This window comes from Suncus etruscus, chromosome 10 (assembly GCF_024139225.1).
Source record: "Suncus etruscus isolate mSunEtr1 chromosome 10, mSunEtr1.pri.cur, whole genome shotgun sequence".
Classification (NCBI taxonomy): Eukaryota; Metazoa; Chordata; class Mammalia; order Eulipotyphla; family Soricidae; genus Suncus; species Suncus etruscus.
Window position 1 is genome coordinate 51,013,853 of NC_064857.1, and position 17,438 is coordinate 51,031,290.

At 37.4% G+C, this 17,438-nt stretch overlaps 1 protein-coding gene across 1 annotated transcript in view; it reads right to left on the minus strand.

Annotated features, from left to right (window-relative positions):
* RNF17 (ring finger protein 17) overlaps nt 1-17,438 on the minus strand; it is a 180,713-nt gene that overhangs the window by 86,245 nt on the left and 77,030 nt on the right. The window contains exons 14-15 of the mRNA XM_049781640.1: nt 17,208-17,398; nt 13,836-13,977 (exon numbers count right to left, since the gene is read on the minus strand). Of these exons, the coding sequence (XP_049637597.1) occupies nt 13,836-13,977; nt 17,208-17,398 (333 nt within the window). The remainder of the gene's footprint in view (nt 1-13,835; nt 13,978-17,207; nt 17,399-17,438) is intronic.

The window sequence follows — 17,438 nt, forward strand, 5'->3', positions numbered from 1 at the left end:
CCAAACAAACCTATTTAACAGATATAAATGGTATGCTCAGGTTGCAATAAATCAGAATGTGTATTACTCATTCTCCAGGAAGGACCATATGCTGAGGCCCAATTTGAATAACCATAAAGTCATAAAGCTGAATTCATATCAAGTAAATCATATCTGTACCACAGTAGAAATTAATCTAATATAATTTGGGGAAAGCTCAACATTTAGGAACTGAGCATCTTGAAGTAGCATTTCATTACAATATTCGAGTTAAATGAGTCTTTAAAATGCTTATATGCTAAATAATATATACTTAAAATAATGCTTATATGTTAAATAATCAATATATGCTTAAAGTAATCAATGCTTGTATGTTAAAGAAGATTCAAATTCTATTCTTTCATCTATAAGTAAGCCCTTTCACTCAATTTGACATCCTTTTTTTCCCCTACCCTTCAGGTAACTACTAATTAATCAGTCTTCTATAAAATGTTTATTTTTGTTTTATGTGGTTCATTCGAGTTCCCAAATACTATGTGTTAATTAAATGACACAGTGTTCTCAAATTTGGTAATTCAGTTAGGCCTTATATCCTGAACATTGGCATAATGATTTGGCTTATGCCTCAGAAGAATGGGCAATGTCCATATACCCCTGAACAAAGGATAAAAACCCACAACTGTCTATAACATTACCAGGATCCAAACCTCTACCAGGGAAGACCAACCACTGCTGTGGCATTGTCTTATTCCAAAGAGTACACTCAACACCCAGACGACTCAGCTACAGCCTGCTTACAGGACAGATCGCTCTGCATCTAATGGTGTACTGAAACTAGAGGATGCTCCACATCAGCCTGACTTCAATGAAAGAAATGCATAGAATCCAGAATCTTTAAATATAGGAACCTGATATCAACAACAGCTAAAGTGTGAAAAAGTTTCACCGGGACCATGAAAATGACTCGGATTGGACAGACTGGTATGCCTGGAGAGCCCAGAGTTGGTCTTCTGCCAATAAACTTCAGGGGTGAGGCCTTCTTGTAATCAGGCCAAGGATTTTTTTTCCATTTTCCCCATATTTCTCTGGGCCATTGCAAACAACAGCAATTGCACTGTCACACCTTTATTATTCTTTTTTAAACCTTATCCTTTAAAAAAAAAAAACAGGCCTGCCCAGTGAGGCCCGACTGTGAAAAATTGTGAGTGCTGCCTGTGTGTCTGTCTACTGTCCTCTTGCATGAATCTCTTGGGAGTGGGCCGAAAAGAAGCTCCAGAAAACTCCCTCTCCCAGAGGCCAATTCCAGGGCGGGACTCCATAACATGAAAAACGGCTAGGCTTTGCAGAAGCCGGGTCCCCAGTTTGTGACGTCAGGCTGGGAAAATCCACGAAACTACGCCTGCCCAGTGGGGCCCAACTGTGAAAAACTGTGAGTGCTGCCTGTGTGTGTCTGTCTACTGTCCTCTTGCGTGAACCTCTTGGGAGTGAGCCGAAAAGAGGCTCCAGCAGAGCACTTTGCTCCGCTTCGCTACGCAGCCCTGTGCTCTTTCTAAGAAACGAACACCATCGCACCAAGAAGAAAAAAATCACACTAAGAACTGTGCTGGATCACAGAAGCAAGCATTTCTCTCCAGACTGTCTTCTCTGCTGTGTGCTCGGGCCTAAGATTTGATCCTGTGTGAGGCTTCATCCACGGAGGACTCCCCTCCCTTGGAGGCAAGTCGGCCCATCCAGAAAGGGCAGACCCAGAGGAGTGTGCTGCCTGCATCATATAGCCAATGAATACCACCACAACACATAGAAAAACCCACAATACAAGTGTGACAATGGGGAAACATCACAGGCCAGCATCAGACATAGAGAATGAAGATGACAATTCTGAGGACCAGATAATGACCAACCAACTAATCAACCTCTCAGATAAGGACTTTAGACTAGCAATATGGAAGATGCTCAAAGAACTCAAAGAAACCATCGATCGAGTTGAACAGAACACTAATAAGAACCAAGAAAATATGAAGACAGAAATCACAAAACTCCAAACTGAAATAACACGTCAACTAACAGGCCTGAAAAAGTCAGTAAACGAAGTGAATGACAAAATGGATAAGCTCTGGAACAGGGTATCAGAAGCTGAGAATAGACTTGGTGCTGTGGAAGATGAGATACATAACAATTCCATACAGCAGGAGAGATTAGAAAAAGAACTTAAAGCAAATGAACAGACAATGGAAAGATTAGTCAAAGAATGGGAACAGATGAAAATAGAAGTCTATGATAAGCTCAACAGAAACAACTTAAGAATCATTGGAGTCCCAGAGACCCAGGAAGAAAATTTCCAGGAAGAATCAACGGTCAAGAACATCATTAAAGAGAAACTTCCAGAGCTAAAGAATATATGTGATCAAATCCTGCATGCTCGAAGAGTACCAACCAAAAGAGACCCAAGAAAAACCACCCCAAGACACATCCTAGTCACAATGACAAATTCCACAGATAGAGACAGAATTCTGAAAACAGCAAGATCAAAAGGGGAAATTACGTTCAAGCAAGCATCCTTGAGATTTACAGCAGACCTGTCACCAGAAACACTCAATGCCAGAAAGCAGTGGTGGGATATTGTGACAAGACTGAATGAAATGAATGCTTCACCTAGAATACTGTACCCAGCGAAACTCACTTTCCGGTTTGACGGAAGAATACATGGTTTCAAAGACAAACAACAGCTCAGAAACTTTACAGGCTCAAAACCAGTCTTAAGAGAAAAACTGAAAGACCTAATTTAAGACAAGACTAACCAAAAGACACACCAAATTTCGATATAAAGATGGCATTAAATCCCAGGACAATTCTTTCTCTCAACGTCAATGGACTAAATGCACCCGTTAAGAGACACAGAGTGGCTAAATGGATAAAAAACAAACTCAATCCAACCTTCTGCTGCCTACAAGAAATGCACCTGAAGAGTCAGAACAAACATAGACTCAAAATAAAAGGCTGGAGAAAAATTATCCAAGCAAACAACACCCATAAAAAAGCTGGAGTGGCCATACTAATATCAGATACTGCAAACTTTATACTCAGGAAGGTTGTAAGGGACAAAGATGGACATTTTATATTAATCAAGGGGTATGTAGAGCAGGAAGAAATAACTCTCCTAAACATATATGCACCGAATGAGAGGCCAGTAAAATATTTAATACAACTGTTGACAAATCTGAAAAATAATATCAGTAACAACACAATAATTGTGGGGGACCTCAACACGGCTTTGTAAACACTGGATAGGTCAACCAGACTGAAACCCAACAAGAATATACTAGACCTGAGGAGAGAAATGGAAGAAAGAGGCCTAGTGGATATATATAGGACACTCCATCCCCAGAAACCTGGATACACATTCTTCTCCAATGTACATGGGACATTCTCCGGGATAGACTACATGCTGGCATATGAAACATACCTCCATAATATCAAGAGGATAGAAATTTTGCAGACTACCTTCATTGACCACAAGGCTCTGAAATTATTTGTGAGTTCCAAAGGGACACAGAAGAAACAATTTAACACCTGGAAGTTAAACAGCCTCATACTGAATAACCAGTGAGTCCGAGATGAAATCAAGGAGGAAATCAAAAGGTTCCTGGAAACAAATGACAATAAAGACACAAACTATCAGAACTTATGGGACACAGCAAAAGCAGTACTGAGAGGAAAATTTATAGCTTTGCAAGCACACATCAGGAAGGAAGAAGGAGCTTACCTGAGTAGCTTAATGACACAGCTAATAGAACTAGAAAGTGCTCAACAAAAGGACCCAAAAATAGGGAGACAGAAGGAAATAACAAAACTGAGAGCAGAAATCAACGAAGTGGATTCCCCCCCGCCAAAAAAAATCCGAAAGATCAACAAAAGCAGAAGTTGGTTCTTTAAAAAAATAAACAAGATTGATAGACCACTGGCAAACCTAACAAAGAGAGGGAGAGAAAAAAAAACTTGATAACTCATATTAGGAATGAAAAAGGAGAGATCATATCAATAGATGCAGAGAAAGCATTTGATAAGGTCCAACACCCATTCTTGATCAAAACTCTCAGCAAGAAGGGAATGGAAGGAACCTTTCTCAATATAGTTAAGGCCATCTACCACAAGCCATTGGCAAATATTATCCTCAATGGAGAAAAACTAAAAGCCTTCCCTCTAAATTCTGGCACAAGACAAGGCTGTCCTCTCTCACCACTCCTATTCAACATAGCACTGGAAGTACTTGCTATAGTGATTAGGCAAGAAAAAGATATCAAGGGAATCCAGATAGGAAAGGAAGAAGTCAAGCTCTCACTGTTTGCAGATGACATGATACTCTACTTAGAAAACCCTAAAGACTCTACCAAAAAGCTTCAAGAAACAATATAGCAAGGTGGCAGGCTACAAAATTAACACACAAAAATCAATGTCCTTTCCATACACCAATAGTAATAAGGAAGAAATGGACATTAAGAAAACAACCCCATTCACAATAGTGACACACAAACTCAAATACCTTGGAATCAACTTGACTAAAAATGTGAAGGACCTATACAAAGAAAACTAAAACTCTGCTCCAAGAAAGAAGAGAGGACACGCGGAAATGGAAACGCATACCCTGCTCATGGATTGGCAGGATTAATATCATCAAAATGGCAATACTCCCCAAGGCATTATACAGATGTAATGCTATCCCTCTAAAGATACCCATGATATTCTTCAAAGAAGTGGATCAGGCACTTTTGAAATTCATTTGGAACAATAAACACCCTAGAATAGCTAAAGCAATCGTTGGGAAAAAGAATATGGGAGGAATTACTTTCCCCAGCTTTAAACTTTACTACAAAGCAATAGTTATCAAAACAGCATAGTATTGGAATAAGGACAGGCCCTCAGATCAGTGGAATAGACTTGAATACTCAGAAAATGTTCCCCAGACATACAATCACCTAATTTTTGATAAAGGAGCAGGAAATCCTAAATGGAGCAGGGAAAGCCTCTTCAATAAGTGGTATTGGCAGAACTGGATAGCCACTTCCAAAAAATTAAACTTAGACCCCCAGCTAACATCATGTACGAAGGTAAAATCCAAATGGATTAAAGACCTCGATATCAGACCCAAAACCATAAGATATATAGAACAACACATAGGCAAAACACTCCAGGATATTGAGACTACAGGCAACTTCAAGGAGGAAACTGCACTCTCCAAGCAAGTGAAAGCAGAGATTAACAGATGGGACTCTATTAAGCTGAGAAGCTTCTGCACCTCAAAGGAAATAGTGCCCAGGATACAAGAGCCACCCACTGAGTGGGAGAAACTATTCACCCAATACCCATCAGATAAGGGGCTAATCTCCAAAATATACAAGGCACTGACAGAACTTTACAAGAAAAAAAAATCTAATCCCATCAAAAAATGGGGAGAAGAAATGAACAGACACTTTGACAAAGAAGAAGTACAAATGGCCAAAAGACACATGAAAAAATGCTCCACATCACTAATCATCAGGGAGATGCAAATCAAAACAATGATGAGATACCACCTCACACCACGGAGAATGGCACACATCACAAAGAATGAGAATAAACAGTGTTGGCGGGGATGTGGAGAGAAAGGAACTCTTATCCACTGCTGGTGGGAATGCCGTCTAGTTCAACCTTTATGGAAAGCGTTATGGAGATTCCTCCAAAAACTGGAAATCGAGCTCCCATATGATCCAGCTATACCACTCCTAGGAATATACCCTAGGAACACAAAAATACAATACAAAAACCCCTTCCTTACACCTATATTCATTGCAGCACTATTTACCATAGCAAGACTCTGGAAACAACCAAGATGCCCTTCAACAGATGAATGGGTAAAGAAACTGTGGTACATATACACAATGGAATATTATGCAGCTGTCAGGAGAGATGAAGTCATGAAATTTTCGTATACATGGATGTACACGGATTCTATTATACTGAGTGAAATAAGTCAGAGAGAGAGAAAAAAATGCAGAATGGTCTCACTCATCTATGGGTTTTAAGAAAAATGAAAGACATTCTTGCAATAATAATTTTCAGACACAAAAGAGAAAAGAGCTGGAATTCCAGCTCACCTCAGGAAGCTCACCACAAAGAGTGACGAGTTTAGCTAGAGAAATAACTACCTTTTGAACTGTCCTAAAAAAGAGAATATATGAGGGAAATGGAGAGCCTGTTTAGAGTACAGGCAGGGGTTGGTTGGGGAGGAGGGAGACTTGGAACATTGGTGATGGGAATGTTGCACTGGTGATGGGGGGTGTTCTTTACATGACTGAAACCCAAACACAATCATGTATGTAATCAAGGTGTTTAAATAAAAAAAAAAACCACAAAAAAATTTACTGAACTTAAAAAACAAATAGCTGTAGTAGAATGCCGATCTAGAATACAGGAAGGGGATGGGAAGGGGGGAGGAGGGAATGTTACACTGGTGAAGAGGGTGTTCTGTTTCTGACTAACCCAACTATAATCATGTTACTTAAATTAAAATATATTAAAAAATGTTAAAAAATGATAGTTTTTTCTATCTTTCTTCTTTTTTTTTTTTTTTTTGCTTTTGGGTCACACCGCCTGGCGGTGCTCAGGGGTTACTCCTGGCTCACTATGTGGAAATTGCTCCTGGCTGGCTGGGGGTACCATATGAAACTCTGGGATTTGAACTACCGTTCATCCTGGGTCAGGTGTGTTCAAGGCAAACTCCCTGGCACTGTGCTATCTCTCCGGCCCCCATCTTATTAATTAAAAATATGTATTACTGATTCATTATTTCAAGCTATCTCTCTCTTATGGATTGGGGTGATAATTCTGATTTTCTTCAACTCCCTTTGTTCAACATGTAATTCATGGTATGTTATCTTGAAATTATGTAAATTAAGCTTCCTATTAGTCAATTCTTCAATGCTTTTAAGGTGAATTGCTACATCTTTCTTAAACTAATTTCAGCAGGATTTGTGAAAAGATTATTATTGAAATAGAGCTTTATCTTATTACTGGAGGGGCAAGAGCAATAGTACAGTGAACAGTGCACATAGCCTACTTGGGATTGATCCCAGCAACATATATGGTTCCCTGAGCCTTGCAGGAGTTATCTAAATAAAATAGAACAGAGACAGGAATAAGGCCTAAGTTCAGCCAGATATGCTTCTGTTCAAAAGTAAAAGTGAAAATACTGTAAGATCCAGCAATATCACTCCATTTCTAAGCATTTATACAAAGGATATAAACACAGTAATTAAAAAATTCTTCACAACCCTATGTTCATAGCAGCATTATTCATAATTGATTAAACATGAAATTAACCTACTACACCTACTACATGCTCACTGATAGATGGCTGGATAAAGTTATGGTATTTATATAGCCAGCAGACTACATATACTATATATGATTCAGCAATTAAAATGAATCCTGCTTTTTTATAAAACAAGGATGGAATTTGAGTTGATTAGGAAAAAATTAAGGCAGAACAAAAAGTTAATTACCAAAAAAGTTAACCCATAGCAGAATATGCCCATAAAATCTAAAGAATAACATATCAAGTTAAGACTGAAAAATATGGTGGTTAATAGATAAAATGTGAAAGGGATGGATGGGGATTCAGCTTTGTAACACTTGAACTTTGGCCATGAGTTTGATGAGGTTTACAAACTACTTAGATATGTAAAGCCATCTCTCCATAGTAATGTAAACCAATGGTTAACAGAAAACACTGTTTTAAAATACAAATGCATAAAAATATAAATGCTACCGATCACACAATAAATCTGCCACAAAGAAAATATATAGAAAAAAGTAACTAATCTCTTCTTTGACAACTTTATTTTTGGGTTACACCCCATGGTGCTCAGAGATTACTTCTGGCTATCTGAGGAGATATATGGGAGGGGGAGAGAAGGGACTGAACCCTGATCCACCAGCCACTGGCAGGGCAAATACTTTACTTGCTTGTCCCTCAACAATTACATTTTGCTGCCTACAAGAAACACAGTTGACTAGTCAGAGCAAACACAGACTCAAAGCCAAAGATTAGAGGACAATACTTCAAGCTAACAACTTCCTTAAAAAGGCTGAAGTGGCCATAATAGTATCAGACAATGCCGACTTCAGGTTTAAAAAGATCATAAGAGAGGGACCAGAGTGATGGCGCAGCAGTAGGGCATTTGCCTTGTATGTGGCTGACCCATGATGTACTGTGGCTCAATTCCTGGCATCCCATATGGTCACCAAGCCAGGAGCAATTTCTGAATGCATAACCTGGAGTAACCCTTGAGTGTCACAGGGTGTGGCCCCAAAATAAAAAAATAAAAAGATCATAAGAGACAAATAGGATCACTTCTTTTTTTGTTTGTTTTTTTTTTAAGTTATTTTTTAAATATCTTTATTTAAACACCTTGATTACAAACAGGTGGTTGAGTTTCAGTCATGTAAAGAACACCCCCCTTCACCAATATTCCCATCACCAATGTCCCAAATCTTCCTCCTCCCCACCCCACCCCTGCCTGTGCTCTAGACAGGCTTTCTACTTCTCTCATTCATTCACATTGCTATGATAGTTCTCAATGTATTTATCTAACTGCACTCACCACTCTTTGTGGTAAGCTTCATGTAGTGGTCTGGAACTTCTAGCCCTCCTCTCCTTTGTCTCTGAAAATTATTGCAAATTGAAAATTATTGTCTTTTATTTTTCTTATAACCTATATATGAGTGAGACTATTCTGTGAAAATCCCTTCCTCACATCTATATTCACTGCAGCACTATTTACAATAGCCAGACTCTGGAAACAACCAAGATGCCCTTCAACAGATGAATGGCTAAAGAAACTGTGGTACATATACACAATAAAATATTATGCAGCAGTCAGGAGAGATGAAGTCAGGAAATTTTCCTATACATGGATGTACATGAAATCTATTATGCTGTGTGAAATAAGTCAGAGGGAGGGAGATAGGATCACTTCTTAATAATCTATAAGGGGAAGAAACTGGGAAAGGGGGAGAACAAGTAGTGAGGGAAATAATAATAGAGAACTTCTCACCATTGGGAAAGAGATTTCTCTGCAAATCCAAGAGGCAAAAAGAGTGCCAAACAAAATAGACCATAACAGAACAACAAGACATTCAATATTCAAATGTTAAAAAACAGAGAGAAGGGCCCGGAGAGATAGCACAGCGGCATTTGCCTTGCAAGCAGCCGATCCAGGACCAAAGGTGGTTGGTTCGAATCCCGGTGTCCCATATGGTCCCCCGTGCCTGCCAGGAGCTATTTCTGAGCAGACAGCCAGGAGTAACCCCTGAGCACCGCTGGGTGTGACCCAAAAACCAAAAAAAAAAAAAAAAAAAAACAAAACAGAGAGAGAGAGAGAGAGAGATCAACTCTTTGAAGCAGTAAGGGAGAAAAAAACCCTCAAGTATAAACGAAACAACATAAGACTCAAACCAGATCTTTCATTTGAAACAATCCAGGCAAGAAAAGAGTGGAATGACATATTCAAACTACTAAGTGAAAGAAACTTCCAACCAAGAGTCTACTACCCAGAAAAACTCTCATTTACATGGGAGGGAGGATTAAAAACTTTCTCAGACAATAAAGAACTCACAATATTTGTGCTATCCAAATAGACCCTAAATGAGCTTCTCAGAGAGCAATTACCCAAAACAAATTCCCAATTATAACAACCACCCTATACAATATAATGGCACAACAGCCCTTTCCGTCAATAGTTTCCTTAAATGTCAATGGATTGAACTATCCTGTCAAAAACATATCAACTGTTTAGATTGAACAGGTGTCCCCAATCAACTGCTCTTTATAGATGTCAATAATAATGCTCTAATGCTTTTTATCCACAGAAATGGGTAGCAGAATGCATTTGGAAGCCATGAACTCCTACTACAGTGCTCACTATAAGTAGTTTCAATGTCTTAATTTTAATATGTCTATAATAAACCCTTGATATTTTGTCCACAGTGGTACTTGGAGATATAGGTTGGCCACCCCAGTTCCACATTGTAATGCTATACTATATTAAACGCAGAAGACAGGGCTCATTATGATAATGTCATGACAAAAATTCTAATGTATTCATTTTCTACTTGATTATGCCTGCTAATATAATCTAATGTTTATGTCTACAGATAGCAATGGAATGCAACTGCATGCTATTAACTCCTGTTACAGAGCTCATTCATTGAATGTTATTGTAATCTGTTTTCAATTATAGGTAGTCCACCATTATACCACAATGCTCATAATTTTAGATTGCTTTTAAGGAAAGAAACTGCATGCTCAAGATGCACTAGACAATACTTCATGGTATAGATTCCTTTACAGTGCTCATTACCATATCACTTAATTTTCTAGATTGAAAATTATGATTGTTTTAAAGAATGCTCTATACACAATCTAACCCAAGAAGCCTTTTTACAGTAAAGGTTGCCTCACAAATTATGATTGGCCTAGAAAATGGAAAACCTTTACATCTGACTCTCCAGCTTTATATTTTAAGCATTCTGTCTTCCTTCACCTAGGTCAACTGTAACCCATAGATCAATAGTCAGTGTTTATTTGTGTGCATGAGTATATATGGTGGCCACCTCAATGTCTAATGTCCCTGTATAATATATATGTCTATGTTGTATACTGTCCTTCCCTGTTTATACGTGACCCTTCCCTCCCCTTCACTTACCACCTTACAAATTCTTTTCTAGCTCTTCACTCTCCTGCCCCATCTGTTATTTCCCCTCGATTTATCTCTTTTTACCTTCAGTTCTTAACTCCTCAGGAAGCAGAACATTCCCCCCACCCAAGCCAGCTGTGAACCAGCTCCCAAAGTGAAAAGATAAGATTCTCAGCCCGAGAAGAAGCTGCCAATGCCACTGCTGATGATTTGCTCTCGGCAGCCTTTTTTTCCCTATCTCTCTTCACTGTGGACTGTTGCTTGCTACCAGACTCAGTTTCTGAGAAGCCCCCAGCTTGAGGACATTTGCTGATATGTGACTGCTGGGAACCATTTTTCAGACTCCACAAGACCAAATCACAGGCTGAACCTGTGCCCTAGACTTTATCCATGCCCCTAGCCTGTTTCCAAAGACTTAAAGGGGACATGCATCTCTTTTGACTATTTCTTTAGAAGTATTTTTTAATAGGTATAACTCTCTGTTTATCTTATGTAGCATCAATTTCCCCCATTTTTGGGGACTTAGTAGGAAATTCTAGTAGATAAGTTTCTCCAGTGGTTCTGAGTTAATGTTAGAACCAGGTTATAGGAATTGTTTAGCTTATTATTTTTACCCACATATGCACCAGTAGTACTACTATGTGGCATTGTTCCTTTTTGCATAGGCACAATGGAGAAATCTTACACGTGAAAATAAGTTCTTACCAAATAGAGATAGGAACAAATAAATTTTATATTGCAGTGGGGACTTAAATCCTGAACACATAGTGATTTGGCTCAGGCTTCAAAAGATTGGACATTGACCATTCATTCACCTCTGAATCTTGGATCCCATCTATCAGCACTGTTTTTTATACCAGCACCAGGAATCAAACTTCTACCAGAGAAGGCTTTACTGCTGGCATCAACTTACTCCAGAGTGGGTTCATATGACACCCTGACAACTTGGTAACAGCTACAACCTGCTTTCAGGGCAGGGTTCTCTTCATTGGCAGTTAATGGTGATATAAAACCAGAAGATGCTCCACATCATCCTGACTTTGACATAGGATCTGTACAGAAACCAGGATCTCTAACTACAGAAACCTGACAGCAACAACCATGATTGTAAAGAGCTTTTAATGGGACCACAGAGAAAGACTTTGGGATTAGACAACTTAGTATGACTGTAGAGTGGAGTTGGTCTTATGCCACAACATTTAAAGGGTAAGGTCTCCCTGTTTTTCAGGCCAAAGGGTTTTCCTTTATGTTTTTCCCATATTTTGCTGTGTCTATGCAAACAACAACTACCCCCATCTTTTTATTCTATTTTTATCTCTTATCTTAAAAAAAGAGTTTACTTCTGCTATTGTATTAATGAATTTATTGGAGAGACAATAATTTTCAAATATCCTTGCTACTGAACTTTTTCTTCTTTTTTCTACTCTTCCATTTTATTTTTATTTTTTCTTTATATTTTTTTATTTTTCAATAACTTTGCTTTTCCTTATCTTGAAACAAATGTATTATGAAAGTTATGTAAACTATGTGATGAATTTTCTTTAAAAAAATTTAAAACATCAAAAATGGTTTTTCTTCCTAAAGGTAAAATTAAAAGTTAATAAAAATGTTAAAAAATCAAAACTGTACTGCTAACTGAAATGTAAAATGGTACAGTCCAGATGGAGAACAATTTGATCATTCTTAAAAAAGGAACTACTATAATAAAATTATAGTCTAGCAATTATATATATATATTTTCTGTGGACTCAAGTATTTTTAAGATACTAAAGAACTGACAGCAAAGATCCAAAGAGATACTTGTACATTCATATTTATAGTAACAGTATAGATACTAGTCAAATATTTAAATAAGCCAGATCCCATTAAAATACATGATTAAATGAAATATACATTATTCAGTCACATAAAATGTATTTTTAATATATAAGTAGATGAACAAAGTATTATACTAATAATAAGTATATATGAAAGGAAAAATAAGGTATCAACTTAGAAGAATCCATAAAAGAAAAAATCAGAGAAAATAGAACAGCAAAAACCAGAGACTGGAAGAAAGTCTTCAATGTACAGTATTCATGCCTGATAAAAAGTTTGAATCTTTGTTTATGGTGGTGATTATACTTCACTCACTATATATCTATTAAGCATACATTAGTAAATTGTGTTATATATTTGCTGAAATTCAAGTAAAAGATATTATAACTATCTTTAAAAATATATTCAAGTCCTAACTCAGTGTCATGTAAGTGGATATCTATAACTTATTTGGGTAGCAAGTATAGTATGTGCTTGACATGTTAGACTCTGAATGAAATTCTACCATTAAGTTAATTCTGACTTTATACCTTTGCAGTGCTAAAATCACAGGAAAGTATTTTTCAGCCCTGTAGTAACATATCTACTACCACTACTACTACTACTACTACTACTACTACTAATTGAAGATATACTTCTCAAAGGATTGAGTGAAGATTAATGAGTTAACTGACACCACATGTTATGATCCACACAAGAGGTCAGTTGCTTGAACTTTATCTAAAAAAGTCATACCACTAAAACTTTATATAAAATGTCTTTAATATCATTTCTTGTGTGTAAATTCATATAGTAATATCACTAAACTCAGCAATAAATACAAGGTGAGAAAAAATTTTATCATTATGTGTTTTTTTATTTGTATTTTTTTGTTTTTGGGTCACACCTGGCAGCGCTCAGGAGTTACTCCTGGCTCTCTGCTCAGAAATCACTCCTAGCAGGCACGGGGACCATAGAGAATGCCAAGATTCGAACTGCCGACCTTCTGCATGTAAGGCAAATGCACTACCTCCATGCTATTCTCTCTGGCCTCTTTATCATTATGTCTTAATTTGTTACCAAGTGTATATATTTCATGTCTTTGTATTTCATTAGGACTATAGGTATCCATGTTTTTTACTTTCAGATTTCACTAGCAAAATAAAATTCCTTTAAACTGCTATAAATAATGTAAATTTCTTGCTTAAAGTCTAAAAACCTTAAAATTAGAGACATTTGATAGTAGTTTGCTCCAAAATTAATACTGAGAGAATTTCTAGCTAAATTTTGAGAAAAAATTATTTCAAAGGAACACCATATACTTACCAACTGAAGATAGAAATCACTAGGACTATTTATGTAACAAACCATGACTGAAACAGATGTCGTTTCTTTAGGCAAAATAGGTGGATGATAGCATAATGTCCTATTATTTTCAGAGTGACTTCTTGGTGACTGTGACCGAAACCTAAAGAGAAACATGAATAAGAGATATTTTCTTTTTTTTTTTTTTTTTTTTTTGGTTTTTGGGTCACACCCGGCACTGCTCAGGGGTTACTCCTGGCTCTACGCTCAGAAATCGCTCCTGGCAGGCTCGGGGGACCATATGGGACGCCGGGATTCGAACCGATGACCTTCTGCATGAAAGGCAAACTCCTTACCCTCCATGCTATCTCTCTGGCCCAAGAGATATTTTCTAAGATAATATTTTCTCTCAGTGACTCTAGTTCCCCTAATATTTTTAATTGAGATAGTATGTATTTACAAGCAATAAGGGGTATATCTCCACACCATGCCTAACATGTAAATATTGCTATCTCTATTGCAGTCCATTAATCTTTTCACTCCACTAGCCCTGCTCCTTGGTAACCTGCTTTTTTTATTTATATATAATTTTTATTTTGATTATAGTTGGCTTACATATCTTTCACAGTAATATTTTAGGTACATATTAACACTGAATCAGGTGAATTTCCATCACCAAATTTGTCCTCCCTCCACCCTGTTCCCATCTTGCATCCCATATCCCCTACCCTCATTCCCCGGGCTGCTAGAATAAGTGGTCCCCTCTGTGTCTAGCTTACTACTTAGTGATCATACATCTGTTTGGTCTTGGTACCCTCCCTTATTTCCCCCTCTATTTGAGAGGTGGAACTAGATAGTTCAAGTTATGTGGTTTTGTTTGAAGAAAAGAAAAGCAATAAAATGGGGTAAAAATCAAATAAGCCGAAAATGGGCGGAGTCCTTCTAGAGGCTCTCAACCTCAGTTTGTGAGAGGAAAGGGAAAAAGGAATTGAAACACCAGAGCAATACAAAAAGAAATATCAAATATCCAGTGAGCACTACAGCAATAAAGATAAGCACCACATAATAGCCACAGTCCTGAAATAAAAACATGACAGAGCACAAAAAGGAAAAAAAAAATAAAGTAAAATTGGAGATAACAACTTCAATATCCACACCAAAACAAAGAAGTAAAAAAAATTAGATAAATAAGATTATTTTGTGCCTTTTTTCCCTGCAGAGGCACAGTAAATATTGGAAACATTAGAAAGGGAATTTCCTTAGCCTAAGAGATAGGATTTCTCCACCATTAAAGTATACTGTCATGGGATTAACTATAGACTCCTTGCATGTTCATTTACTCTCTCCTCAGTGCTTTTGTGGTGTATGGAAGACTTCTGCTCTATCATGGTTGATAAAATTAGACCTCTGTATCTAGAGATCTTGGTATATGCACAGGTTAATGAATGGAGCTTATGATGAAGTCTTTCTTTGTGGTTCTAGCAGTTCTGTTCCTTCAGTGTCGTTTTAATCTGTCTTCTGTGTGGTTGGTGATCATCACTGCACAGCTCCTAGAATGGAGCCAGGGATAGAGTCTTTCGTTATGTTTCCAGAAGACCCATTCAGTTGTGATTGTCTCCGTCAGACCTCTGTACAGATTGTAGACCAAACCTAGACTAGGGCTTTTTATTGGTCCCAGGATACGTACCGCCCAGTCATGGTTGTAACAGCAGTCATCTGGAGATAGCGATCTTGGCTTTTGCCCAGATCAAAGGGTGACAAGTCTTTTGATTTTGTCTTATCATTGACTGGTGAAGTAGGACAACCTGCTCTTAGATCAAGTTCTCATTTCCTCGTTGTCAGGATATCATATTAGAACTGGCACATGTTGGTGTCAGAGCAGTATTAAGGATGCCCCAGAGGGGATTTGGTTCCTGGAGCTGTTGTAGAGAACTGTGTAGTTTCTGTCTGGGATCCAGGGTTCAAGGCTGGATGGTTGGTGTCTAATCCCCTGGGGTCTAAGCTGGGTCCACATGACATATGGTAACCTGCTTATTTTTACTGAATAGTTTATTCCCTTGTTTTTTACAAGAATATGTGGTGACTGTCTTTATCTTTCTAAATCATTTAACTTAGCATAACCCTCTTTAGTTCCATCTATATTGTAGGCAAAGTTAAGATTTCATCTTTCAAATAGCTAAGTATTATTGTGTATATGTAGTTTCTTCATCTCTTCTTGTTCTCTTTGATGTATGCCTACCTCAGTGACATGAGATTTAATCTTATTGTTGCTTTGATTTGCATCTCCTTGATAATTAGTGATGCAAAATATTTTTTCATGTGTCTTTTAGAAATGAGTGTCTTGAGATATTGCTCATATCTTCTTCCCAATTTTTATGGGGTTGGATATTTTTCTTGCAAAATTCTACCAGTGCCTTACATATTAACCTCTTATCAGTTAAATAATGTCTCCCAATACACGGGTTGCCACCTTTTCCTTTGAGGTACAGAAGCTTCTTAATGTAATCCTATTTGTTTATTCTTGTTTCCACTTGCTTGGTCAATGGTGTTTCACTCTTAAAAATGCCTTTGGCTTTGATTATCATGGAGGTTATGCTTATTTTTGTTAAGTCTTGTTATTAGTTTATTGATCTTGATATTTTTTCAAATAACCAGCTCTTAGTTTCATTTATTTTTTTTATTTTAAAATTCAATTTAATTAATTTCTGGTTTCTTTGGGGGGGGGGGGCTTTTGGGTTACACCCGGCGGTGCTCAGGGATTACTCCTGGTAGGCTCAGGAGACCATATGGGATGCCAGGAATATAACTGGGGTCGGTCCCAGGTTGGCTGCATGCAAGATAAATGCCCTACCCCTGTGCTATCTCTTCAGCCCCATAATTTCTGCTCTTAGTTTCATTATTTTCTCCCACCTGCCTGCTTTCAGCTTTTTTGTCATTTTTCAGTTTCTTAAGTTGTATGCTAAACATGAATGTCATGAGCATCTAAAGCTTGTATGCAAATCTTAAGATTTTTCCTTTCTTTTGGTTGATATGGTATTTATTGACTTACATATGTTGAACCACCCTTGCATCTCTGAGTAATTCCCATTTGGTTGTACTGTATTTAATTTTGATGTATTTTCAAATAAGTTTGGTAGGATTTTTGCATCTTAATTAGGGAAACTGTGGCACAGTATTCTTTTTTTTGTGATGTTCTGTCTAAAAATATGCCACTTAATCACATTTTATTTTTGGTGTTGGTGATAAACTCAGGACCTCATGTGAGGGGTGTACTTTACCATTAAGCCACATATCTGGCTTAGAGCAATATAGTTTTAAACATAAAAACCTAATTTATGATTCAATTTATAGCTATAATATCAAAAGGTATTTAAGTTTTAACAAGTTACCTACCGAGCTAGTTCCAGAAAAACTAATGCATCAGTAAGAGACACTGGCATATCACTGCTTATTTTGTTTGTTGGTGGTTTCTGCAGGTCTACAATAAGAACACCATCTTCTTCCCTAAAACTTTTCATTAAAACAGTCTTATTATTTACCATTTTCAAAAATTCTACTCTTGCTTCTTCTCCCCAGCCTTCATCCTGTGGAAAAAATTTATAATTGTATTATGCTCTGTATTTA